This window comes from Convolutriloba macropyga, chromosome 15 (assembly GCF_964194025.1).
Source record: "Convolutriloba macropyga chromosome 15, txConMacr16.3, whole genome shotgun sequence".
In the NCBI taxonomy this organism is placed as follows: domain Eukaryota; kingdom Metazoa; phylum Xenacoelomorpha; order Acoela; family Convolutidae; genus Convolutriloba; species Convolutriloba macropyga.
The window spans coordinates 34,359,241-34,387,095 of record NC_134482.1 but is presented as its reverse complement, the minus strand read 5'-3'; the positions used below and the strand labels follow the sequence as shown (position 1 = coordinate 34,387,095).

Here is a 27,855-nt window from a genome sequence, read left to right as displayed (position 1 = left end):
TTATTGGAATAACATGAACTCTTTTTATACTCAACCAGCATTTCTTGAGGAAAATAGTAAAAGCTCCATCAAAAATATCCCTATGAATAATTTATGTCAATTGAAGCAAACCATGGAAGCAAGGTATGAATAATTAAAAAGAGCAGATTTTTCCTCTCCGTTCTGTACATTGTCAAACGGAAGAAAAACTGTGGAAAAAGTAATTTAAAGCACCTGGTATTTAAACACGGTGGATTTAAATGCTCAATTAAAAGCAGTTGCCGTTATTTTCCATAATATGCGCTCTTCAGTTCTAGATTTCCACTGAAATTCATGTAATATTAAACACTTCATTTGTGGGGAAATTTCGGAAAAATTTTACAGTTTGCTGCTTTTTTGAAGCAATCAATATTTTGATAAACATTCATTGGTTGATCAATTGAAGTCTCATTATAGTTGGACACATTTTCCTGCGTATTAAGCATATTAATTCTATGTTTCTATCAAAAAGCAGTTTTACCATTAATTGCCTCAAAAATTTTCTAAAATTTCTATTAAAATTTTCAAAATTAAACGCAATTTAATTGTCGAGTTATCATAACGCAGGTAAAGTATGGTTTATCCTTTTGCTGGACAACCGCAGAAAGCAGGCGATCAAATTGACGAGGGTAAACAAAACCCCGAAAAATTGCCGGGCGTACAACATTGGGGCGCTCAGCCTGCGTTGCCACCGATACAACCAACTACCCAACCACCGCAGTACGGGGGCGGGCAAAATAATGGGTCGGGGTTGGTTGCCGTGAAAACACCCAAAGGGAGGAAGAAGAAAAGTGGGTTTTGCGTGGGTGTGAGTTTTGCCCTGGGTATTGTGGCGGGCATTGCCCTTGTTGGGTTCACTGTTTTGGCTGTTAAATTCCTCGTCCATCATAATAAAGGTATATTATATGAATTTTTCTGAACAAAATGGTTGCAAATTGTTATCCTATACTTAGTTACAAATACAATCAAATTAACTTCAAATTTGGTTTAAAAAACGGAAGTCACTTTTAGGATATTTGCTTTTCGTTGCAATGGTCAGCCTATAAACCATATTGAGATAACGATTTGAATGTAAATTTTTGAATATAAGTTTAAGAAAAAAATTTTTTTAACGACTCAATTAACATGTTGAAAGTTAAAACTTTGAAAGCAGTGGTTTTTTATTTGAGAACAGAGGGAGGGAGCATGCACTCTAAGTTAGGGGATCTTACCTTCCTCTTACCCCCCTTTTGATTTATATTGCGAGTGCGTATCTTAGAAAGTGTTTATATTCAAACTATTCAACCCACTTGACCCTTTTTCTTTTGCTATTTTGACATAGAGCTTGGGCTAATTTGTGTCGATTTCTGAGCACAATAATCAAAGTACTTACAAAAATTATGAGAACTTTTAACTGCGTCAAATCGAAATCCAATTATGATACATTTCTAAAACGAATGTTCATTTATCGTTTATTTCCTATTATTTTGTTCAAATTTTGTTTATATTCTGTTCAAATTTTAATCAAATTTCGTTAACATGCCGTTCCTAATTTGTTCATATTTTGTTAACACCTTTTACAGAGAAGTGGGTTGAGGTGGACTGTGAGGAGGAGGGAGAGTATCACGTGTACTCTCCTGATGACTATTATGACATTGGGTACTGTGACATGAGAGGACCCAACAGACCATTCAATGAACCAGGACACACTTACATGGAACACATGGTAGGTCATATAAACACATCAAGATTCTCGAATCTTTTCCGTTTGTACCCCCCTTCCCCCCACTCTAGTGCGTGCATATTATTTTCACCCCAAGACGCACGTGCCATTTTTTGCATAATGATTTACTTTGTAATGACACGTGCTCTGTAACGGGGGCGCATAACGTACTGGGGGGGCGCAAACGGAAGCAATCCTGATTCTCTATATGTAGGTTACGTGTCTCTAATGAAGTCACTGGGAAAATCTGGAATTAATTGGTAACTACGCTGCGGTTCGAAGTTTAAAATCTGACACTGTATTTGGACCGCCTGTCATTGCACGACCAGGCACTAGAGATGAGGCATTTAAAAAATTGCATGTGTTTCAAGAAGCATTTGGTGACTAAAGTTTACTTTACAGTATGGCGAAGTGAATATTACCTCAGGATTGTTGTCGCCATCAGAGAAATGATCAAAATCTGAGGCGAAGTCGAGTTGAATGACTTCGAGAGAGCGATAACAACCACGTGGTAATGTTTTAACCAATTCTTGATGCGATTACAACAGTTGCATAAGTAGTGTTTACGTGGCTCTGCTTGAAGTCACCGAGAACTTCTGGCGTTTATTGAGAACCGCGATGCGGTTTGAGATATTAAGTCAGAATTTCAAAGTGACTTCTGCAGAGTCACTTAACCATGCTTAAGAAAAGAAACGCGCACGTTTTGAAATGATGGAAGTCAACGGAAGTCAACTTCTGGCTGAGTAGCAACTTCTGGCATTTTAACTTCTGGCTCTGCAGATTTTCGACATTTTAAAGTGTACACGTGAGTGCTTTAACTTACCTGCGAAATAATTTTTAAGAGCCCAATGAAAACTACAAAAAATCAAACAATAGCCAAATTCTGCTCTGGTATTAGACCAAATTCTTCCGTCACTTTTTTCTTGCTACTGTTGCCATAGGAAGAGTAACGAGAAAAGAGCAATAAAAATATTACTGATTTTTCACAAATATTACTGATTTTTACAAATATTACTGATTTTTCACAAATATTACTGATTTTTAAAAATATTACTGATTTTTCACAAATTGAGTTAATAAACGGAAGAAACGAGACAAGCTCAGTATCATTTTAGCTTCGGTGTATCTGATGTTGTTTTAGATTCTGTACAGTGACCATATATGGCAGACAAGCGTGCCTAATTGTGGCCATGATGAGGCAGGGACAACCACTTACAACTACACAATTGTGGTGGACTACAATGACCAGACTGTCGCAATCAGAACTTCTTCTGCAGCACATGGTAATAAATCTCATTCTGATAACAAAATGCCTACTTAAAACTTGCCGCTGAAGAAATTGGAGGCGTGAGTTCGAGACCGAGTTGAGAGGTGGAATATCTTTCAATTCCACTTTTTGCAGTAGCTTATTTTTACCAAACTTTTTGTAGTGTTTCGAACTTTATTAAGCGCAGGAATAAAGGTCAAAATTATTAACGTTCCACTTTTTCTTTCGGATCCTTTTTTCCTTGTTGTTTCAGCCAAAAATCAGTCGCCCCAATTGCGTGAGATAAAAAACAATTTTTTCAAATGTAATGAAAAATACGCAATTTTTGTGAAATAGGTGCCAATCTATCGCTTTTACATGATGATTTTCTCGCTTGTGATAATTTACGATTCATGGTTTGAGAAGAATTTTTATCTTTTAAGACAATGTTTTCACTTGTTTATGTTATCCGGGGGGGGGGGGGGGGGCAGTGATGGTTCAGCAAAACGGTATATCGTCAAAAAAAATCTTTTGTTGACCAAATTTAATTTTTTTTTCGTTTTTTGGTTTATCACCACATAAGAATCTATGCAGTTCTCCTGACACGAACAACATTTAAATATAGTTACTTCAGATGTCATAAAAACAAGTGCTGATCTGTTTCACGAAATTTTAGAAACACGATTTTCTGACGTGTAAGATGAAATCCTCACCTCTAATGTTTTTGTCTTAAATTTTTGTTCCTATCTCAGGAAGATCACGCTCAAGTTCATACCGTTGTTGTGGTTGAGCATTTAGAGACATTTATCGGGAGGATTTCTCTCTGACAGTTTCCCAGAAAATTGCCTACTTGTTTTTGCAGTCAAACAAATAAGCATTACTAACAAAAAAAGCTTATGCTGGATCTTTCAAAAGACTTTTAGTTGACTTTAAATGGATTTTGCGAACTTCGTTCACTTCAAGATAACTTCTGAGATAACAAAAATGAAACCTTCACTGTTTTACCAATTTTGCTTCGTCATTGAATTTTTTACACAGATATGTTTATAAAAGAAAACATTTGTACAAAATATTCTTCTAAATGTCTAATGTTGTGATATCTTTTCAAGCGTTGAAGCATAAAAATTAGATAATGTTAAGAATCTCATAGTCACCATTATACTATAATTCAGTACAGCTTGAAATGAGTTGATATTTAGTTTCTGGCTACACAATATATAAATTTGTATTTTTTCACCATGCAAATCTCAACTGTTTTGTTGGTCTCCATTCCTCATTGTAAAGGGCAACAATGGGAGATCACTTCATTGTTGTAGCTGTTTAAAAGATAGTGAAAAATTGACAAAGTTGTGGTTGAATATTTGTTGCAAAAATAATATTTAAATTTAGTGATGTTTTTGGAACTCAGCAAACTTGCCAATTTCAGCAAGAGTGAGGGAGAACACTTAGTTTAGCATCATGTGCTTTTTCAATGTCAGTCACCGTAAAAACTAATCCGGAAGAAACATGTAGAGACACACGGTCGGAGAGCAGAATGCGACCAAATGAGATTTCATGCCGAATATTCACCGTGCATTGATTGGTTGATCTCAAACCCCATTACTTTGGAGGCAATTGTTTGTGGAAAATGGTTATAAAATCGGGTAACGAAGGTTCCTCAGTGGTCGCCGGGGGTGGGTTTACTGCCAAAGAGAGGCAGAGTGGAGAGCAACCAAACTGCACACCATAGATAATCAAGATTATCTACTGCACACCATAGATTTACTTTAATTTAAACCAATTAGATTAATTTGTCTATTAAATTTAAGTATTCGGCTCTGATTCTCTTTTTTTTCTTATTCAGCTCTGCAACCGTTCGGCTCTAATAACTAGATCCTACTAATCTATGGTAGTCGCAAAAATGACACTCAATTAAAATACTCTGTATACTACCCTATTTGACGATGAATAAAAAACTTGCAAGAATATTGAAAGGCAATCTTGCAAATAAATGCAAACCGGTATCAAGATACTTGCAAAATTCTTGCAAAATTTTTGATTCAGTTGCAAGATTTTGGATTCAGTTACAAGAATTAGTGCATGTTTTTCTATTCAGCAAATTTTTGTCCAGCAGTGCGCTAGTTTTTGCATGAGCCTTTAAAACTTCTTTGACTACTACGGACGGTGCATTACTGAGCTCCAGAAGGAGCTCACCTAAATTAGCCGCCGAAGAAAAAAAGACCCTGAGAGCTATCAACTGAAGGCATCAAACAGGTTCACTGACAATTCAATAAGAAGACTATTAGAGCAAACATGATCAGAAAAATTTTATGGCTACAAAAGCATCCTCAAATACCGATAAAATCAGTAATAAAAAATTCCGACTATTGGTTTTTCTATAGACAACTCTTTTGATCAAAAAATGAGATAAAAAGTGAAAGATGGTTGTTTTCGTCGTTTATTATTTAAATTGATGTTAAAAGAGAAGATTTTGGATTCTTTAAAATATTTCTGAAAATTTTTACAAATTGGGACCGAAAATCTGTATACCCCCAATTTTCGGAAGGCAAAGCCCGAGCAAACCGAGGTTATGGCACACAGTTAGGGTTACCTCTAAACTACTCATCGATCCAACGAACGTTATTGCATCAGACCCACAAGTGTGGCTATTAGCACTTATTTGGTGCAAAATTGGCATTTTTTGGATATTTTCTCATTTATTGTTGAATTTCATAAGTTGTTTATTTTATGATACTTTACGTGATCATTAAAGCTCAAATACCGTACATTCAAGGCATTAAGAGCCAAGTAAAAACCATCCGTGCTTATGTCAATAAAAGTAAATATTGCAGTAATTTGACATTTACTATGTAAACAATGACCTAAATCTTTTTCTTGATTAACCAATCAGAAACCAGTAGTGATGATGTTATAAATGATAAATATTTGATAATTTACTTTAGCCCAATTGTTTAAATAGTAAAACCGAATTGTATTTAGAACCACTAAAAACTGCTATACAGAGCAGTTGGCTCTCAGATTGACTAAAATTTGATTCTTTAACAACTTAAGTCTTTTTTGCTAAGTTTTGCTAGATCTTAAAATCTTTCGAGTTTGAAATTAGTTGAGCTTACTTGGTGAGAAGTTAGCAACCTTACTAACACTGGCTGAAGCCTTACAAACTTCAGTACGAGATTGAACTTAGACTATCACTAAGGATTTTCTTAACTTCAATCAACAAAATTAAAGTTACAGTCCCTTAATACGTCCGTGCGACAAATGATTTCTGCGAGATTGTTAGTCAATCGAAAACTGTGAAGAACCAGGCCGTCGTAAAACTTGAGAACCAGGCTGTGATATATCGGTTCTGCTGAGATTCTTGAGCAGCCGTAACATTTGGTCCGCCGACCCGGACATCAACAACAACACAAACAGCAACGAATCTTCGATTCAATTTGTTGGACCAGAATGAAATCCTCACGATGGCGGCGGGAAAGAACCCCAATAGACAATGGAAAACGGCTGACTACAAGATGTCAGGCCAACTCGAGAGACTAGAAAGTGAGCAAGTTGAATTGCTCAAAACATTTGACGGACACCTTGCTGATGTGAAAGGTCAATTGGCTCAGAAGAAAGCGGTATCTGCAGAAAGAGCATATCAATGTTTCCTCGAAATTTACGATGAACTGGAGGAAAACAGACAACAGCAGAGATTAATATTAAAACCAAAGTATTTTGAAAATTTCGACAATGATATTAAGCGTATCTTAGAAGGAAAGAGTAAAGTTTTGCGATGGGCAGTTGAAAAGGTGCCTTTTCTCCGAGACCTTGAACGTTTCCGCACAGAACTAGTTGAATATCGGAAAGACACACTACAAGCATTCAAATTAGTTGACGCTATTAAACCAAATTATAGTGAGCTGTCAAAGTTGGAAGAGAACTTGAAGTCAGAAAACTTAAGCGACTCAAAAAAACAGACATTGTGTAATAAAATGGAAGAGCAAGTAGAAAAGCTAGATGAGATATGCACAGAATGGATTCAAATAACACGGCCAGTAGTTCGTGCCGGAGAGTTTGCGGATTTCAGTGATATTAGGAGTCACTATCGAGATCAAGCTCTACAGGCACAGCAAAGGTTGTGGAAATCAAACATCGTTAGTTTCATCCACATCAGCGGGTGATAAAGACCCAAACAAGACTGTAATTGATACAAGAAATGGAGCGATAGAAAACGCCGAAGGGAACGTGGAGGTCTCTTCCAGGCATTCTGATACACAAGAAAGCAGAAAACAACCAAGCATCGCCAACTCGCGGTCATCAAGAAGGCGACAGATCGAAGAAATGGAGCTAGAAAACTTAAGAGCTAAGAGAGAAACGGAGCAACGACTGTGAGATCGGCAGTTGGAGTTAAAGCAGGAGAGTGAGGAAATGGAACTTCGTCGTCAATAAGGAGAATTAGGTTTACAACAACAACAACAACAACATTAACAACAACAACAACAACAACAACAACAACAACAACAACAACAACAACAACAACAACGAGAACAAGAGTTACAACAACAGCAACGAGAACAAGAGTTTCGCTTACAACAACAACAACAACAAGAACAGGAGTGACGTCTAAAGATGCAACAACAAGGAGACGAACTGCGTCTTCGACAGCATGAGCGAGCCCTTGAAAACGAAATAGGGAAAGCAGAGGCCGAAGAAGAACAAAGACGTCTGAAACTTGAGCTAACCAAAAGAATCTCAAGGGCATCTGGATCAGTGGCAGACGAGATAGAAAGTGTTGCATCAAGACGCAACCAAGAAACAACAGAAGGGTGGGCAGAATCAGTGGCTCTAAAGTCCGTCCCTAGACGGCCACTATCTCCAAACTTTGTTATCGACCCTCCAACGAATGTCACACAGGACAGAGTTGACAAACGTTTCAGCACCTACTCGAAAACTAGCCCGCTGTTCCAACCGGGTAAAGGACTTTTCTCAACGCAACTGACAGAACCGAGCAATCTCAAGAAACCAGAAGTCCGTAAACCAATTAGATTAACGGACCCACCAGCGCCGTTGACATGGACGACGTTTCAGCAGCATGGAACGTCAGCAGTTCAAGCCAGAAACAAGAGTCAGAGTCCCATTAACAACTCTCGAAACACGTCTGCTCAGAGCAGAAACAGGAGCACAATGAATCAAATTACTCCCCAAGTCATTTACCAACCAGTAACAAGCAGTGGTGCCAATGACTTGCCAAAACTAAAACTGACTGAGTTTTCAGGAGATCCACTGGAGTGGCCAGAGTGGTCAGGTCTTTTTGATTTTGTTGTTCATCAAAAGCCAATTAGCGATACGGAAAAGATGCAATACCGGAAGACCAGTCTAATGGGTCAAGCAAAAGCAGCAATATCGGGAATGGGATTCAGCTCAAAATCATACTATCATGCTTGGGATATACTCTGTGAGAAGTATGGCAGATAAGATGTCATAGTCAACGCGCAGTTCAAAAAAAATACATACTAATCCTCCAATTTGGCACAACAATTCTACGAGCATCGTCATATTTGCAAATGTTGTTACAAATGTGGTGAACACCTCGACTCAACTTGGATACACATCCGACCAGAGAGAACAGTGGTTGCAGTATATGCAAAACCGTCTACTACTGAGAGGCAACCTGTTTATTTTGAAAGAGTGGCTTCCCTCCAAAGCAGTAATTCATGAGAACCTGTTGGCACTGACAAACTCGTCGTTTGACAGAAATAGGTTTCAAAGCCGTGATAGACCGAAAACGAGTACCTTTTCTTCAAACGCTGAAGATTCAAGCAAACCCAAGAATTTTGAATGCCCTTTCAAAGACGGACAACACCCCTTTTGGACGTGTGAAAAGTTCAAATCAATGAAAGTAAATGAACGACGAGAACATGTCCAGAAGTTCCGACTGTGTTTGAATTGTTTGAGACCGGGTCACATGTCGAAGGACTGCAAAATCAGGACATGTAGACTGCAAAAGCAGGACATATAGTGTACCCAATTGTGTAAGGCGACACAACAGACTGTTGATGCTCATGAACAAGCTAAGACTTTTTCCCCATTCGACTATGTACATAGGGTTTACCTTAATTTTTCAGGTAATTTTACCTGAAATTTTTTTTACCTGAACCGGTTCAGGTAGTTTTGCCTTACCTGAACTTTACCTTAACACACGTTAACGCACCTTAATTTTACCTTTAATTCGTTAGTTTTTACCTGAAATTTACCTGAAAAGTTAAGGGGGCACCACCTGAACTTTTACCTTAACATACCTTAACTTACCTTAAAAACACCTTAAATTTTTACCCTAATTTTTAAGGTAAATTTACCTTAACTAATATCATTTACCTTAAAATTTCAGGTTAAATTTAAGGTATTGTTAAGGTAAATTTCAGGTATTTATTCAGGTACTTTTACCTTAAATTTTAAGGTAATTTTTGCGCGTTTTTCAGGTAAGTTTAGGTAATTTTACCTTAACTGTTCAGGTGTGTTTTTCAGGTAAATTTAAGGTATGTTCAGGTAAAAGTTTAGGTGGTGCCCCCTTAATTTTTCAGGTAATTTTCAGGTAAATTTGAGGTAAGTTAAGGTAAGTTAAGGTAAGGCAAAACTACCTGAACGTTTCAGGTAAGTTAAGGTATTTTTTCAGGTTAATTGACCTGAACTTTATTTAGTGTGTATACTTTCGGATAGGATTGGTTCAATGAATCCCAATCCTCCAAAGATGATCGCTTAATTAAGTTTTCAGTTATTCTCATAAATCAAGGTCAAAGAAATTTGAAAGGGAATCACTTAAATTAAAATTCAGCGCTTTTAGGCCCATTCAGCCCATTTATTACTAAAATTCAGCGCATTCAGAATATCTATGGCGCAAAAACAATCATCACAGGTTTTTGCAAAAAGCCCCCAAATCTGTTCAGGCATGTACTTTCAGACTCCGAGCCTGGGAACTGTTTTGTGGGTGATTTGTGGGATCTGGGACTTCCAGATGAGGAAATGGTGTCTGCCTTTCTGGACGATACCAATGGCAATGGCGACCAGGGTCTGCACAGTGTCGTCATGAATGTACAAGGTATTATAATGTCAATCAGTCAATCAGTTTGAAAATAAAAAGAGTTAATTTACAGACGTACGTGATACATACATATATTGGTTATGTGACTCTGATGAAGTCATTGAGAAAATGTTAGAATATCGATCAAACTATAGTCTTAAACTTAGTGAGAATTAGAAAGAAAGTTTGACTTACCAGATTAGAAAGACAAGCAATATGATTTTGATCAAAGAAATTATATAAATGAATCGTCAAGAAATGGTGCTGAGAATCAATATTCGGTTCAAATTGGTGAATCTAGATGACTATTATTAGAGTTAGATTAAGTGATGTAAAATCTTCCCAGCATGTATTAAATGATGATGATATCTCCGGAAGTGTGAATGAATTCATAGAAAAGTGCAAATGCATTCCATTTATGGTTCCCTTTGCGACTGATTTGCAGAACGCAAACCATATTGGGTAACCCTTGCGACCCCCACTATAAATCACGGTGCTAAGATTAGTTTTGTATCTTGAATTTTTCACACTGATAATGGGTATATATACAGCTGATTTTTGAGTCCTTTTTCATCCCCAAATTCAAATCACCATCTTGATCTAATAATCAGATCTCTCCTGTAAATCTCTAAATTCTACTGTAAAATATCATTTTGTTATTCTCTCATTTTTTGAGAAATTAATTCTTTTACTTAGTTAAAAACGCTTTTTATTCCGCTTGCGAAAATCCATAACCCAACAGGTTATGGGCCCAGCAATTTTCTAAGTCATAAATTTAATTTCCAAAACAAAACTAATTTGTTGTTGACAGTCATAATCCTTTTCTGCTTAGTACCTTTTCTTTTCACAACTGTTTTGCCTGCTCAAACTTCAATGGATCAACAGACAGTGAAGCTGCTGACCTACACAGGAAAAGCACAGGACTTTCCAATCTGGAGCACAAGATTTGTGGCGATGATGCAGACGAAGGGACTCTACAAATCACTACTGGGGAATGCGGAGCAACCCAATGAGCCTGCGCCACTGGCCAATGGGGCAACCAATGATGAGAAGAAGAACCACAAGGTGCTGAAGGATGCATATGAGGAGGAAGTTGCAGACATCAAGGAGAAACCGAACAATGTGTGGTGCCATCTGGCACTGACTCTAGATGCAACAACCCTCATGCTGATGAGACATGACTGTGTGGGAAATGACGGCATTGGAGATGGAGCAAAGGCTTGGAAGCTTTTGCAAGAGAGATTTCAGAGTGTGGAGACGCCGACAGTGGTGACTTTAGTGGCACAGCTTGCTCGACTGCAGCTCGAGGATGCTGAGGATTTGGACAGCTTCTTCATCGGAGGACAGGAGTTGCTCACAAGGCTACAAGAAGCAGGGGAAGCAGTCTCAGAGACCCTCTTCAACGCCTTGGTCCTCAATGGTCTGCCAATGAGGTATGAAAGTTTTTTTATACAGGAAAGCTTTAACCCGGCAACCAACTTCACAGAGTTGAGGAAAAGTCTGCAGAACTTTCATGAGAGCACGGTGCAGAGACACAAGGGACAAAGTGGTTCAGTGGCACTGGCAGTGAAGCGTGACTTCAAGAAGGGACCCAAGAAAGGAAACTGCTTTGTGTGTGGGATCCCTGGACACTTTGCCAAGGACTGCAGGAAGAAGGAGACAGCACAATGCAGCAAGTGTAGTGAGAAGGGTCACCTAGACAGGGCATGCAAGAGACAAAGAGATGGAGGCAAACATGAGTCAGTGGCAATGGGTCCAACATTGGCTACACCAGACGAGTAATGGTGGGCAGCTCTTACCCAGTGGAAGACAGCAGGCATGCTAGTGGACAGTGGTTGTACAGATCACATAGTGACGAACATCGATGCGTTCCTGGACTTTGTGCCCATTCAATCAGTGGTCAGAAGTCCCAACGGAGAGGCTTCCAGAGTGGTGGGCATAGGCTGTGTGAGGATCAGCATACCCTCAAACAAAGGGGAATTCCAATGCGAACTCAAAAATGTTCTGTGTGTGCCGGACTATTCTTCAAACTTCCTATCAGTCTCAAGATGCACGGAATGGGGACATAGCTTCACTTTCGAGAAAAGAAACAGCTGCATGAAACTCCAGAAGGGAACTCGGGTAAAACTAACACATGAAAATAATTTGTTTTACTTACCCTGCAGCGTTCTAGAATTCAAGATGAGTTCCAACAGCGTGAAAATTGACAGTGCAAGGAAGTGGCACAGACGATTGGGTCATTTGAATCTAGCGGATGTGGTCAGGAATGCACCAGAGACAGTGGGGGAACTCGATGATGTATGCAATGTGTGTGCATTGGCCAAGATCACAAAGACTCCAATACCAAGAGTGGCAGAGACCCAAGCAGAAGAGAAACTGGAGAGAGTGTTCACAGACGTGATGGGACCTTTCAGAGTAGAGTCACTGTCAGGGTTCCTGTTCTGCATAGTGTTTGCAGACCAATACACGAAGTTTGTGTTTGTGGACTTGCTTAAGGCAAAGAGTGAAGCACTGGCCAGCCTGAAGAAATTTGTTCTCAGTGTGGGGACGCCCAAGAAGCTGAGGCAAGACAATGCGAAGGAGTTTCTCTCAGAGCAGTTCAAGACGTATTGCTTAGATGCAGGCATTCTACAGGAAAAGACCATACCAGAGACGCCACAACAGAATGGGTTAGCTGAGAGGTGCAACAGGACACTGCTGGAGATGGCAAGATGTTTGCTCATTGACTCAGGACTTTCGAAGATGATGTGGGGAGCAGCAATTCTTCACGCAGCAAGGATCAGAAACTTGGTTGTGAGACGAGGAGAAGAAAAATGACCAGCAGAGCTGATGAGAGGTATAAAACCTAAGCTTTCAATTAGTAAATTATCTATTTTTGGTTGCACAGTCTTCATGAGGAAGAGGGACAGAGAAGTCAGCAAACTTGAACCCAAGGCACTCGATGGAAAGTTTGTGGGTTACACTGAAGGAGAAAACAGATACCTGGTGTACATACCCAACACACGCAAGGTGATGGCAGTTCGAGATGAGATCATCAAGGAGTCTGAAGTGAGCTCAATCCCTGACAACAAAGAAACGGCTGACCTACTAGGTGATGGGTCGGAACTGGGAATCTGGCACCCAGATGATGGTCATCAAGATGATGACAACAGAGAACGACAGGACACATCTACTGCAATAAAGGAGGAGTGGCATGACGCAGGGAGCGTGAATACTCAAGAAACAACACTGAGACAAGAGGCCTCGGATGCTGGAGAAACAGCACTAGATGAAGGATCTACTGCAACAAGAGGGAGTTACAGAGACTCAGAGTCACTGGAAGACAGTGACACAGAAGACTTCTCACAGTTAGAGACAGTTGGCTTCAATGAAGATGCACTGGAACACGCGGACAGAGCAGAGCCCAGACGAGGGACACGAACAAGGAATGTTCCGCAATTTTTTGGAGAAATCAGGACCCATCTTGCTGTGACTATGTGGAACCCAAAACAGTCTAAGAAGCCAAGCAAGGTGACGATTGGGACCAGTGGCACCGGGCAATGAAGGACGAGGTCAAGGCACTCCAAGACAACGAGACTTGGAACCTAGTGAGACCACCCACAGACAGGGACGTCATACCGGACAAATGGGTCTACAAAGTGAAATTGGGACCCAGTGGTCAAGTGGACAAATACAAAGCGCGCTATGTGGCGAAAGGCTTCAAACAAGTGGAAGGACTGGACTACTTTGAGACTTTTGCGCCTACCTGTAAGCCAGAGACATTCAGGATTCTACTTCAGCTATCAGCGAAGCAGGGCCATGTGATGCACCAATTTGATGTCAAGACTGCTTTCCTGCACTCACCAATCGAGGAAGAAGTGTATCTGGAACAGCCACAGGAGTTTGTAAAACGCGGATCAGATGGGGAGAAGTTAGTATGTCGACTAAATAAATCAATTTATCGTTTGAAACAGGCTGCTAACAATTGGTACAAAGAGCTGGCAAACTTCCTACTGAGACAGGGGTTCACCAGAAGCAGGAACGATCACTGCTTGTTCGCAAGATCAGATGCAGAGGATCACACCTTCATCTTGGTCTGGGTTGACGACATCATAGTAGCATCAAGAAGTATGACAGTGGTCTCTGATGTCAAGAAGTCACTAGAAGCAACCTTTCACATGGAAGACAGAGTGAGACTACACTGGTGTCTGGGTCTAAGAATCAGACGAGAAGAGGGCAAAGTCACAGTTGACCAAGAACGCTACATAGAAACAATGCTTGAGCGGTTTCAAAAGGATCAATGCAAACCCTCAAGAACTCCAGCTGATTTGAATTTGAAACTTCAGACAGCACAGAACGGAGACGAAGAAGTGGACCAGAGGATCTACAGAAGCTTGGTTGGATCACTTCTGTATCTGGCCAAATAGACGAGGCCAGACATCATGTTCACAGTCAATATTCTGTCGAGACACATGAATGCACCTACCAATCAACACTGGATGTGCGGAAAACGACTTCTGCGATATCTTCAAGGTTCAAGAGGTTTAAAACTTACTTACACAAAAGAGGCTAGTTATGATTTAGTGGGGGAAAGTGATGCAGACTGGTCTGGAGACGTGAACGACAGAAAATCAACAACGGGCTATTACTTCAAGCTCAACGGACGTGGCGCAGCACTCAGCTGGGGTGTCAAGAAGCAGGCCACAGTTGCTCTTTTTTCATGAGAAGCAGAATATCAGGGCATGGCAGCAGCAGTTCAGGAAGCACTCTACCTGAAACAACTTCTAGAGGATTTTGGCATCCAACAGAAACGTCCAATAGCAATTGGAGAGGACAACCAAAGTTGTATCAGACTTTGCCAAAACCCAGTCATGCACAAAAGGAGCAAGCACATCGAAACAAAGTTTCACTTCATCCGGGACAAGACTGAGGATGGGACTATTTCAATTCATTACGTCCCTACAGACAAAATGGCAGCGGACATCTTCACAAAGTCCTTACCCGTTTCGAAAGTGGAAACATTCAGAGCAGTTTTGATGGGAACAGACTCTACGCAATCAGCTCAAGTCTGAGTGGGGGTGTTAGAATATCGATCAAACTATAGTCTTAGACTTAGTGAGAATTAGAAAGAAAGTTTGACTTACCAGATTAGAAAGACAAGCAATATGATTTTGATCAAAGAAATTATATAAATGAATCGTCAAGAAATGGTGCTGAGAATCAATATTCGGTTCAAATTGGTGAATCTAGATAACTATTATTAGAGTTAGATTAAGTGATGTAAAATCTTCCCAGCATGTATTAAATGATGATGATATCTCCGGAATTGTGAATGAATTCTTAGAAAAGTGCAAATGCATTCCATTTATGGTTCCCTTTGCGACTGATTTGCAGAAGCAAACCATATTGGGTAACCCTTGCGAACCCCACTATAAATCACGGTGCTAAGATTAGTTTTGTATCTTGACTTTTTCACACTGATAATGGGTATATATACAGCTGACTTTTGAGTCCTTTTCATCCCCAAATTCAAATCACCATCTTGATCTAATAATCAGATCTCTCCTGTAAATCTCTAAATTCTACTGTAAAATATCATTTTGTTATTCTCTCATTTTTTGAGAAATTAATTCTTTTACTTAGTTAAAAACGCCTTTTATTCCGCTTGCGAAAGTCCATAACCCAACAGAAAACTTCGATTTCATTAACCAAGAATGCAAAACCGTTCGCAGGCTGATGTACCAGAACAAAGGTAAATGTATCCAGACAGCCCCAGTGGGAAAGTGACTATGTCCAGACCGTCACAGATGGAAAGTCCATTAGTCCAGATTATCATGCGTTCAGAAATTTTGTCTACAACATCCCAGACCAAAAACTTACATGTCCAGACCATCGTGAGCTCCAAAAAATATTGGTGATTCTAACACCAAAGTTTAAGTGCGTTCACTTTCAGACCTTTATGAGTTCATCAGACCATAAAAAACAGCAACATTCAAAGTACATATTTTCAGCCTGCCGAGAAATTGCACAAACCAAATGAAACACCACAAGTTCTTACTTTTGTTCGTCCAGATTAGATATCTTTAACTTATTTAGGACATCTCGATTATGTCATTATTTGAATTCGTATTTTTCAATCGTGTCCAGTAATCACGCGAGGAATTTTTTTTTAAAAAAAAGAGAGTTAAAAGGCTGAAGGAGAGAGGAAGAAACATCAGAGATTGGAGAAAACATTAAGATTGGCAATAAGAAATAATCAGCAAACATTTAAATTTTAGATCAATATAAAGAGACCACGCAGACTGCAAGAATTCAAAATATTCTTGTCGTGGTCTCGAGCACGAGTAACAAGAATTTTATTATTTTAACAATTGAATTCAAAATGGCCTAAATTTACAAAATTTCGCAGGTATTTATAGTCCGTATCAGTATGAAAATTTACAGATCCGTCTAGATATAGATAAACTGATATGGGTTAATTTACACCTTAGTTGTGAACAAGTTTTTCCCCTTGCCGTATATGGCAAGTACTAGTGCAGTTTTTTTGCACTTAACACATTGTTCTCCCTACCTGAGAAAATGTCATTTCTATATACTGGGAGGGTCGGAGAGTTGGTTTCTGATCATATCTGGTGGTGGGAAGTTCGAATCTATCACATAAATTTATGGTTTGTGTACACTGATAAACTTGTGGTATGAACAAATTTGAATCGACGATTCGGTTCAAATTAGAAGCCATTATTCAATTTCACTTCACCAAACATCAGGTACAAAAGTTTTCTTTATATATCAAAGTTTTAACTTAAATTGCCAAGTTCACCACTTCTCGATATATCACAGTTTTCTTTTTGCTTGAAAAAAGTCTATTTGCTCCAAAATTATGTCGAATATGCGTTCTGAAGAATGGCTTTTGCAAACGGGTCAAGGAGTTAATCAAACGTGACTAAACTTAGAAAGGCTTATCTCCAGTGCATGTTGACTCTGAAACAAAGAAACATTCTAGTATTTCACGCGGAATTTAGACGTTTTGGCTTACATGAGAATAGAGAGTTTGACAGGGTCATGGAATTATTCAAATTCGGCCCAACTTTGTATGGAGTATCACGATTGTAATTGATGATCGAAACAAATAGATATTCTGCTTGCATAGCTTGTCTAGAAAAAGTATTTATTTTCGGATATATATTGGAGGTCTTTTGCTTATGAACATTTTGAAAAGCAGTGGATTTTAATCACAAAAAAATCGAACAAAAGCTCTTAAGACTTTTAATTTTTCATAACCATGTCCGTTAGTGTTTTGAAAATTAGTGGCTTTTAAACCCAGAAAATGTTGCTTAAGGGTTCTAAGATGCATATGGTTCTCATGCTAATGCAATGAAATTAAAAATATGCGCAACTGTGGAAACGAGGAACCCTCTGGAGTCTTGCTCGTCAACGATTACCAGACCTCAACTTGTGTTCGAGATACAAGTCAGATTTTTGAAGTAATTTTAACAGAGTCACGCAACCTTGCTTAAAACACGAATTAGCGAGTTTGAAACCTGGCACTCAATTTGGCATTGTAGAATCTGGAACAGAAGAGATCTGACACTTTGAAAATTGAACGTGCGTGTTCTAATTTTGAGCTAGTTTCAACGATGTTTCACAAAATGCAGTTGCAGGCTGTTTATAACTCACGCTCATGACAAAAATTTAGTTATGCATGATGAATTACAATAAGTAACGAACAGCAAATTTTTGCTAGCTTTGGTTGTGGCTCCTAAAACTCTAAAACAGAAACAAAATGTTAAGTTGCCAGGAACAAATTAACTGAGCGTCCTAGAAAATTACCAAGCGCAAGTGGTTGAAATTTCTCGTAGAGAAGCAATTATTGTAAACGTGTGTATATTTTTTATAAAAAATTTTTGCTTGACCATTTTGACTTTTCGAGTGACTTTTACGCCCTTGACTTTGCGTTTTGTGTGATCTAAAATTCTCTCTCAATCACAATTTCAAACAGCTGAACCCAATGGGCGGCAATTTAAAACTGAAATTCAGATGAGAAGTGCGCCGAAACTCGTGTCCTTTTTCACTTTAAATCTTAATAGTGGTAACCTCTAATTTGGTTATTTGAAGCCCACTAGTGAACTTCTTAGTCCCATTTAGGCTCCCTGCTGCAATTGATTAGAGCTCCCACTAGTCGTTTGAGAGCAGTTCTTCCGACGTTTAGTCGGTTATGTTTTCCACATTTACTCAAGATTTCAATTCAAGTTGACCAATTCAGATGATGAGACAGCGATTCGTGGTCTGCTTGGAATTGCAGTATCTGGTACTATTCGGCGTTCATTTCCAGTTGTAATATTTAAGTTAAAATTTTGCACCTCTATCTTCCGTATTCTTTTGTGAAACTTTAAACCATTGCTTTTTATCTGTTTGATTTCAATGTTTAGTTTCAAGTTTCAAAATATATCAACATGTTCAGGCTCAGAGTAAACAAAAATCTGATCGGCAAAATAAAATTGAGCTATGCTGATTCAAAATTTATTACTTTTGCTTACTTCAACAATTGTTCAATAGATTCCACCTAAGAAAACTGTCGATAGTTGGTTGTTGCGTAGTTACAAGAAATCATTTTCTGTTTAAACGAATTTTAACTTATATTGATAGCAATTTCTCTTGAACAAAGCTTGAATCAATTATTGTAAACGTGTTGTCATTTTTAAGGCAAAAATTTTGTTCTAGAAAGTTCCGTTTTTTATCTACCCGATTGTGTGGGTTGATGAGGGAGGACGAAATTTTGAAGGATCGATTGTGTGGGTCCATGGGAACAAAAAAAGCAAAGACTCAATTGCGTGGGTACCGTGGTGATTTGTGGGTACAAACTTGTTTGCAAATGAAAATCAACTAAACTTAGAGCTTATTTCGGCCATGAGCACTCTAACAAAGTATTTTGTCAGTTTAAAAATTATACCACTGAAAAAAATTCTTTGGATTTTCGCGTGACTTTTTCACGCTTGACTTCTGCATTTTGAGTGACTTCAGTTGCTCTCGTTCCAAAATGAAATTTGTTGCTATTTTAAAAGCGATTGCAAGAGGTTGATGTTCAAAATCGTTGTAGCTAAGTTGTTAAGATATCTGACTGCAATGCTTAAGGTCTCGGTTTAGAAACGACATGAAGTCCGAGTTTTTGAACCCAAAAAATTTCTCAGCTACAACCCTAAACTAAATTGCCCCCTGCCAATCGTTCAAGAGCAATTCATCGGACGTTATTCGGTTTATGTTTTTGTATTGTACTGCGCCTAAAAGATGCACAACCTTCGGTAAAAAAAATGTTCCGCATATATTTTTGGTACAGTATGAGAGTTAGGATTACAATCAAACTTGGTAAACAAGGAGGTAACTTTGTTCCAATTTCTCCGTTAAGCGTCATTTTTTGTTAAGATACTACAATTCACTTTTATAGCAGTCAACTGAGCATTACTTACTCAACTCAAGTTTCATTTCAGGCAATTGAACCCTTTCAGTAAGCCGGATAATTTTCTGGTCATTCTCGGGTATCTGAGACTTCGCAGCTTGTGTTGTTTTTCATCACTCACATTTATTACAGATTGCAGGGAATAAAACAAATGTTAAATAAACAACTAACAATTAATAGTTTAAAAAGTACGACACTCTAGGTAGTGATGAAGAATTAGAGTGAAATGATATAATAACAGCTTAAACAATTTCCTGATTCTTGCAGTTCTTCGTCTATGGAAAAACTTGTAAGGATACTGGATAAGGATACTGATAAGAGCTTATAGGGTGCGTATGACTGTTGCGCCCCATTTTAAACAATATGCTGCTATTAACAACCCTCACATTGCAACCGGGAGCTAAAGACCGAACTTGAATAAACCATGGAAAATTTTTGGAAACAAATTTCCGGTGCTTGAATGTTCTCTATTTTTCCTCAGGTGGCATGCATCGTCACTTCCTGGAGGCACGCCCCTTTCCCCACGAGAGGAGAGTGGGAGAGGAGATCGGGGCATTGTGTGGGGGAGGGGCCACCATGTGGGAGCTGGAAAATATTGACGGGCAGATCCAGGAACAGTTGGAGGTATCCCAATCCCAGCCCACCCTTTTTGTGATATATTGGAAGCTTTAGTTGTTCCGACCCCTCCTGAGGAGGGAGGAACTATATACTCAACTGGGTTTTTTTTTCAATCAATTTTGACCAATCGATATATTCATTGTAGAGAGTTGTGAGTGGTATCGTTAAAAAGCCAGTTCAGCGTAGAATATGTAATTAAAAAGATTTTTTTAATTTCGTTTTCTAGAGCGAGTTATCGACGTTTAATTTTTTGCGAATGTTAGACCGAATTGCAGGTTTTTTTTAGATTTTCCGGAGCTTTTGCCTAAAGTTTTTTCAATTTTGCCAAAAAAACTTAAAAATTGTTAAAAACAATTTTGTTGATTATTTCTTAAAGACAAAAATATTGTTGAAAGTTTTATTTTAATTTTTTGGTAAAATTTCAGGCAAAATATTTCAAAAATCTACTTTTTTTTCATCAAAAACAGCACAAAAAAGGCTTTTTTGGTCCACTAATTAAATTTGCCAGAAATATACACCCAAAAACGACTAACACAATCATTGTAATCTTCAAAAGGGGCTGGTCCTACTTACACTTCCAATGAGAGTGCTCTAAAATTTTGCTAAACTAAAATTTTTCCGTTTTTTTGCTGACTTTACTCGAAGATTATCAAAAATGCCTCCTTTATTATTGACTTTTTGACTAAAAAATTATCTATACTTGTAACATTCAGAAAATTAAGTGTTCATATTTGAGGAACAACATTAGCAGGGCTAGTTTTGGGGCAAATTTCTGACGGTAACAAAACAAAAATATATCGAGTTGTAATCAGTCGGTCTTTCTTAAAAAAATGATCTGTTTTACATCTAGTAAAGAACAGAATAATTCAAATCAAATCTTTTTGATAATAAGTCTATTTGGTTTCCTATGCAGCTCCAAACTAATGTATCTAGTTTTTTACTTGAACGCTTATGGTCGTTTTAACTTTTAAAAATAATAAATTTTCAAAGAAAAAATGGCTTATTGAACTTCGCTTCTACTTTTTTGGTCATCTGTAGTTTAGTGTCCGAAAACATTGCTTCTTCTTTTCACTTAATCGAAATTTAATCTTTATTGCGGTTAAAATATGATTTTCTGGCATTGATAAAAAATAGTTTTTTTGTCTTTTTTTTGTTTTAAGGCATTTGTCCATTTTTCTTGTTTTTTCTCACTTTGTCACATTTTCACATTAATGGCAGTCACGTTATTATTGTCTTAATGACACCACTTTCTCGGATGATTTAATTGAAATTTTAACTCTTTTCTTTAACTGTCGATTTCACTTTGTCTCTTTAGTTGTATGAAGTTTCCTGGATAATGGCAGATTTCATTGGCTTTTTGTGTAAAAAAGAAGAACCGACAGTCTCATTTTGTTAAATAGCTGATGACTTTGCTTTCATGACTTTGAAAACAATTGTTTTCAAAAATTAAAAACCATTTTTAATTTCGCAGTTTCGTTTTTTTTGTCTATTTGTTACCTAGTTTTGTTGATTTCTAGTCATATATGACATTATTAGAGTCAAAGTATGGCATCAAGAGGGATTGACGTCACAAAATCAAAAGTTTTCAATGATTTAGTTATGATTTTTCTTGGTTCGACACGGGTTTTTCAAAAAAAAGTTTTCAAAGTAATTTTTGATTTTTGTCATATTTGGATGGAGTTCTTTGTAGACCTAAGGGATATTCTGAACAATAACATTTCTGAAGGATTTCGCTTGGAATAAACGAACATATTTAAATATTTCAAGTTGTAGCTAATGGTTTTTATGATTTTGGAAATACTTCTTTTTCGAAAAATACGAAATTATTACTTAATTTAGCCCCTTTTGTGCTTTTTTGTCTACTTGTCACCTAGTTTCATCAATGAAAAATTACAAACCACGTTATTGGCGTTTAAGGAAAGCGCAATAGAGCATATTTTTTGGGGCAGAATTTGACTTTAGGGCTTCGACCGCTTTCGCCGGCATTTTTTGTCGAGTTTTTGTTTGTTTTCTATTTGTTGTTCTTTTTATAACCACATAAAAAATTGAATAAAGACGGGTTTCAATTCCCTCCTATCGAAACATAGATAATCATAAACCTGTGGGATGCTGTCATTTGATTTTTAAGGTTCTGATTACATTTAAATTAATAGTTTCAAAAAAAATGAGCGAACTTTTTAATTTTATTGTAGTTGTTCTTTTTGTCTATTTTTTACGGAGCTTTATTATGGACTGGTCCCATATTTTTTCTAAAGAAACAAGAAAATTTCTTTTTTATCTGAAGCTATTTTGTCTTTGATATTAATTTTTATAAAAAAAACGGAAATAACATTTTGGAGGTAATTAAAGTTTATTTGCTCTTAAACGATGTTCATAGCAATTATTTTTAAACGTGTGTGTCTTTTTTTATGCAAAGTTTTTGCTTGACGGTTTTGCGTTTTTCTTCTAGAACCTTTTTTGACTTCTCAAGTGGCTTCACGTTTTCGTCCTTTATTTTGGAGTGATCTCTATTGCTCCGAAGTAATTGTTTTAAACGTGTGTCTTTTTATGCAGAATTTTTGCCTGAACGTTTTTTGGCTTTTCGAGTTACTTTTACGCCCTTGACTTATTGCCTTTTATGTGATCTGAAGTTTTGAGTTATTCACAATTTCAAGCAGCTGAGCTCATTTGGCGGCATTTTAATACTAAATGTCAAATGAAAAGCACGCCGAAACTTGTGCCATTTTTCACATTAAGTTTAATAGTAGTTTATATTAACCTTTAATGTGGTTTTTTGAAGCCCACTATTGAACTTCTTAGTCTCCTTTGTCTCATTTAGGCTCCCCCTCTCCCCGACTGAAGCAAATCGCAATTGATTAGAGCACCCACAATTCGTTCGAGAGCAATTCTTCCGATGTTTAGTCGGTTTTGTTTGTTGTTGTTGTTTGATTTTGCTGTTTGTCTTGACTCGCTTTTTCTAATAATGGCCAATCTCATCAATCTAATGCAGCATTTTTCACTCCACTCTACTGAGTTACTTGCCTTGAAGGCGATCTTTTTGTTCATACACCAACTTTTTTTTGAAAAAAAACGTGAACTTTTGGGGGTATTCTATCTGTTCCTTATTTGGTAGACGGTTAAGCCAAAATTGTGGTTGAGCGGTGTCGGAAATTTATATGCGATTTTACATTAACGGGCCTCTTTGTTCAGTTTTGTGCTAAAAACGGAAAATTCTCCTAAAATTACATTAAAAAAGTACTATTTCGGAAAGGTACATTCTAATTAAATCATTCGGAAATTAAAAGTAGCAGTTTTCGTGTATGCTTCAGTTGAATGATTAAGGTGAAAGGTGAACTTCTAATTTTTTTACCCGTTTTATATGATTACAAAAAAGTCTCCATATCGATTGGAAAATATCTGAATAGAAAACGATCTGGATTTCACCAAATTAAAAAACTAGTGATTTTTAGGGCTGCGAAAAATACTTGCCTCTAATTGTCCAAATTGCAAATAATACGAAACAAAATTTTGAAAGAAAAATTTTAATTGTTTGAATTTTAAATTTGAAAACTTAATTGTTACGTTGTGACGAAATCAATGACCATAATCCGCCAAAAATTCTTTCACGAATATGACAAAAATTCTACGCAAATAAAATCCGCAATATCTGATTTTCCCTGATATCTGTATCAAGATAGGATGCACCCGGGTTGACCACTCAGAGCATTGCAGTACTGAACCACTGTAAATCCAGAGACTGTAGATAGACTATTTATTACTTGTACAGATTCTGTTCATGTTACAATCTACACTGATCAGTGTCTTTTTCGGAGTTTTCTTTTTGACTTGTTTCAGCTCTGATTGTCAGCCTGAATAGAATATAATCCCTTTGCAATTTTGTACCGGCTCTGTGAACTAATGGACACTCAAGTTGAAACACAATTTTAAAATTTATTTCGAGGTATTTTTCAGGATCTGTTGGACTTCGTGCGGGACACATATGACACAGCTGGAGAGCTGCTTGACGAAGTGGCAGAGTCTCTATCAGAACTGGACCTGACTGACATCCAATCAATCCAGGTTATAGAGAGTCACTCCAGAAAAGAATGCGCATTAGAGCTCAAAAATTGTGGGTCTTTCCCATTATAGCCCGCATCTTAGTGGTGAGATAACCTATAGGCCCCGCCCCCCAATCGTGGTAATTATACCATAATGGGGGGCTGTAATTTCATGGGGGGGGGGCTATAATGGGAAAGACCCAAAATTGTGATATAGATTGAATAATATTTAAGACGAAGATTGGGTGACTGCCGTGCTATTTGAATAGACACCATTTCTATAACACTCGACGAGCACAAAAGGGGAGTACCAAAAATTTCGCCAACTTTTAAACACCGGGTTGAACTGATGCTTATCGCCTCTTAGGGTCTCTAAGTAATTTCTCTAAACACAAATCTTAGCCACACTTGTGACTCTTAGCTGACACTAGGGTGCAATCGCCATCACGCCAGTGCAATCGCCCCACTCTCCCTCCGGCTGTAATAGTTCTATACTAATAACGTATACGTAGCAAGAGCATTGCGTGCAAAAAACTCACTGAAAAGTAACAGACTTGCAAAGTCGAATAAAAAGGGGGAAAAGCAGAGCAGAGATGCCATTTATAATTCGGAAATGATACTTTTTCTGAAATTATTACAATTTGTTATAGATTCTGTTTGAGAACAAAAACCGTAATAGAGAATTTTATTTCATTTTTAAAGGAATTAAATTTTATTTTGAACAATATTTATCAGTAAATGATAGTGAACCCTTTAGAAAGCCAATTTCGAGTGTTTTATGATCTTGTACAAATCTTGCAAAGGTTGTTCATCTTGTGAGATCTTGCATGCTTCCTGTAAAATTGTAGATTTTATAAGAATAAAAATGGCCAAAAAGTTCTTGAGAGACAATGCGTCGTCTTGTAAGATTTTTCAAGATTCTTGCAACATAGCAAATCGGAGTCATAAATTCGAAATCTTAAAGTTTTAACCTCGTCTATAGATCAAATTATAGAGCTAAACAATCCTTTAATTTTTTTTAGTCCAAGATTCATATACAGCGAGGTTTATGCAAAAAAGTCTTGCCAGTTTTGAATCCGCTCATTACTGGTTTGACTGAGGTACAAACGTATTCGCATTATATTTTGATTTCTATGAAATCTCGATTCGATGTGTAATTATAGGCCTTGATAGAAGACATGGCTGAGTTGATCTTCTATGGACCCATGGAGATCATTGAGGACACTCCGGACTCCCTCAGGCCCCACAAGCCAGGCATGGCCATATCTCTCAACATCCGGGCAAACAGAATGAACTTGGAATCCTTCCAGGTGATTAAATTTTGATCATATACCAGGTTGAATAAATTAGTGTAAGCTCATTAAGAAGCTTATCAAACAATTAAAAATTAGTTATCTAAGAAAAAAATAAAAGTTTAGCCAAAACTTACTTTTGAAGACTAAGTGGCTCTAGAAAGTATTTCAATTGATTATCATATATATATATATATATATATATATATATATATATATATATATATATATATATTATATTTTTAGTGATGCTTTTGTTTTATGATGAAAACAATTTCCGCATTACTCTGGCTGAGATCCCAGACTGGAATTCGGCAGGGCCAGACAGCCGCGAACGTCAAAGTTCCTATGGCTGTTCTTATATGCCTTCAAAGCTGCGTCTGTCCAGAATCGTCAGTTCAAATTTGTCTATGTCAAGACTTTCGCGCGTCTAAAACAGCCTATGTCATTTTTTAATAGCCGCACAGCTATAACTGGGGCTATTGTTGGGCTTCTCTTGGTTTTTTACAATTCAACGAATTTGAATTGTATTGGGGCGCTGTCTTTTTTTAAGATCTGTTCCACGTTGTCAGGATTTTTGAAGTCAAATTGGAGTAGTGATTTTGGTCACGTCTAAAGCTGATAAAACAGTCTTTCGTTAGTTTAACCTCACCGAGAAGGCGAAGCAACGCTTTTGTAACAACGACTGTATGTAACGTGATATCAAGGCAAAAAGAGCACATTGTAATGGCCCGGCAAATCTATCTGTATTTGTTAGCCGGTATTTTGTCTGAGCCGATTTTTGGCTCAGATTGGTCACCGATACGTTTTTGAAACATAAAAATATTAAGCCTAAAAAGAGTGCAATCGGTTTAGTATATTAGTAGGCTCAACGAAAATTATGTTAAACAAACTTTTTCCAACCTTTCTACGTAAATTAGAAGAGATTTAATGTACATTTAATCTTTTTGTAAGGCTTACATGGTTAAGAGATTACGTAATATTTTCTGGCTTCAATTCGCTTTATTTAAGTAGCGCATATAAATAGATTGCTCATTTACGCGGTAACAACGTCGAAACCAGAAATGGAGCGAAAAAGCGAGTGGTTTTGCGGCGTGACATTTTTAACTCTAAACTTGAACTAGAGTGAGAAAACGGTGTTTGAACAAGAATTCGTTCTCGCGCTAGTGGTTTTTTGTTCAAATGCGGCAATTTCACTTCAATTTTTACGGTTTTTTCAATTTTTTGGATCGAATTTCTTTTCTAAGTGGTTTTCCCAATCCATTCATAAATCATTCTAACATTTTTTTTGTTTGAACCAAATTTTCATTTCTCGCTAGTGGTTTATTGTACACGTATGGCATTTTGACATTGATTTTCTAGTTTTTTAATTTTTTTGATTTGAGTTTTTTGAAAATGGTTTTCCCAATTCACTCATAGTCCGTTCAAGGACTAGTATTTTTCGCAGTCAATGAAAATTCTTTGAACTGTACGTCAAAGATTTTACTGTACTGTTCAAGATTTTTGTTACGACCATATGACGTCACAACCACTTCAAATCTGCTTTTAGTTCACTCGTTCATGCTATTTGAACTGAATTGCGTATGTGACGTCAGTTTTCTGCTCTTAGTGGAGCGAGTTTTTTTGTTCACTTGCGTGATTACTTTTTTGGTCACACGTGACTTACCTCACTCTCAAAAATGACTTCCTCACTTTGAAATCGACTTTTATTTACGTTAATTCAAAGAGACGAGGTCAAATGAATGTGTGTCACTCTAAATGAAGGTTATTTGAGAGCAACTGATAGAGGCAGAAATAACTTATACAGATTCTTATTCAAAATTTAACATCTCAGCTTTCAATGAAAAATCTAATTGTTTTGGTCTGTCTTTTTTAACTGTAGTCGAGGCTGCAGATCTGCGAAGCTATTGTGGCTATTTTCTGGCAATCTGCCAGCTATGTTTTAAATTTCAAGGTCGCCTTCATCATCGCTTTTGTGGGTTCAAGATATCAAGATAGCTAATTTTTTGGGACCATGTAATTTTGAACGTACGACCAATCTGGTGTTTTCATTTCAGTCCGGATGTACCGACTTTCAATCTTTGACCTCAACTTGTGAAACTCTCGTGCATCTCTGAGCCATAGAATTAATCTAAGTTTAATCTAACTTATTGCTTTTAAATGTTTTCCCTCTCAGATGTGGCCCGCTCTCCAAGGCCAATCTGCACCAGAAGGCGGAAGGGGAGGAGGAAGCGGAAGCCGAAGTGGAGGTCGAGGTGGAGAAGGAGGAGGAAGTGGAGGTCGAGGCGGAAGCGGAGGCGGATACTGAAGATTAACAATGATCTACTTTATTTTGTGTTGAAATATGGAGAGTAAAACATTTGATATAAATGCGAAACAAAAATAAGTGAGAGAAAACAGTGATAATTTGAGTCACCAGCGCCTGGTAATGATGTAATAATTGCTCAAAGTA

At 37.6% G+C, this 27,855-nt stretch overlaps 1 protein-coding gene across 1 annotated transcript; it reads left to right on the top strand.

Moving 5' to 3' along the window:
• The first annotated feature begins 215 nt into the window (after positions 1-215).
• Positions 216-27,855, top strand: LOC142354300 (uncharacterized). The gene is made up of 8 exons (XM_075406563.1): positions 216-914; positions 1,581-1,723; positions 2,862-3,003; positions 9,904-10,041; positions 19,938-20,080; positions 24,026-24,133; positions 25,275-25,421; positions 27,580-27,855. The coding sequence occupies exons 1-8, from the start codon at positions 593-595 to the stop codon at positions 27,709-27,711; spliced, it is 1,275 nt and encodes a 424-aa protein (XP_075262678.1). The 5' UTR covers positions 216-592; the 3' UTR covers positions 27,712-27,855.

What these genes read in the sequence shown, in the direction of transcription:
- LOC142354300 (XM_075406563.1), top strand. Translation starts at nt 593, where the DNA reads ATGGTTTATCCTTTTGCTGGACAACCGCAGAAAGCAGGCGATCAAATT. An exon ending in CCTCGTCCATCATAATAAAG is followed by an intron (nt 915 to 1,580) that starts GTATATTATATG and finishes CACCTTTTACAG; the next exon opens with AGAAGTGGGTTGAGGTGGAC. An exon ending in CTGACATCCAATCAATCCAG is followed by an intron (nt 24,134 to 25,274) that starts GTTATAGAGAGT and finishes GTGTAATTATAG; the next exon opens with GCCTTGATAGAAGACATGGC.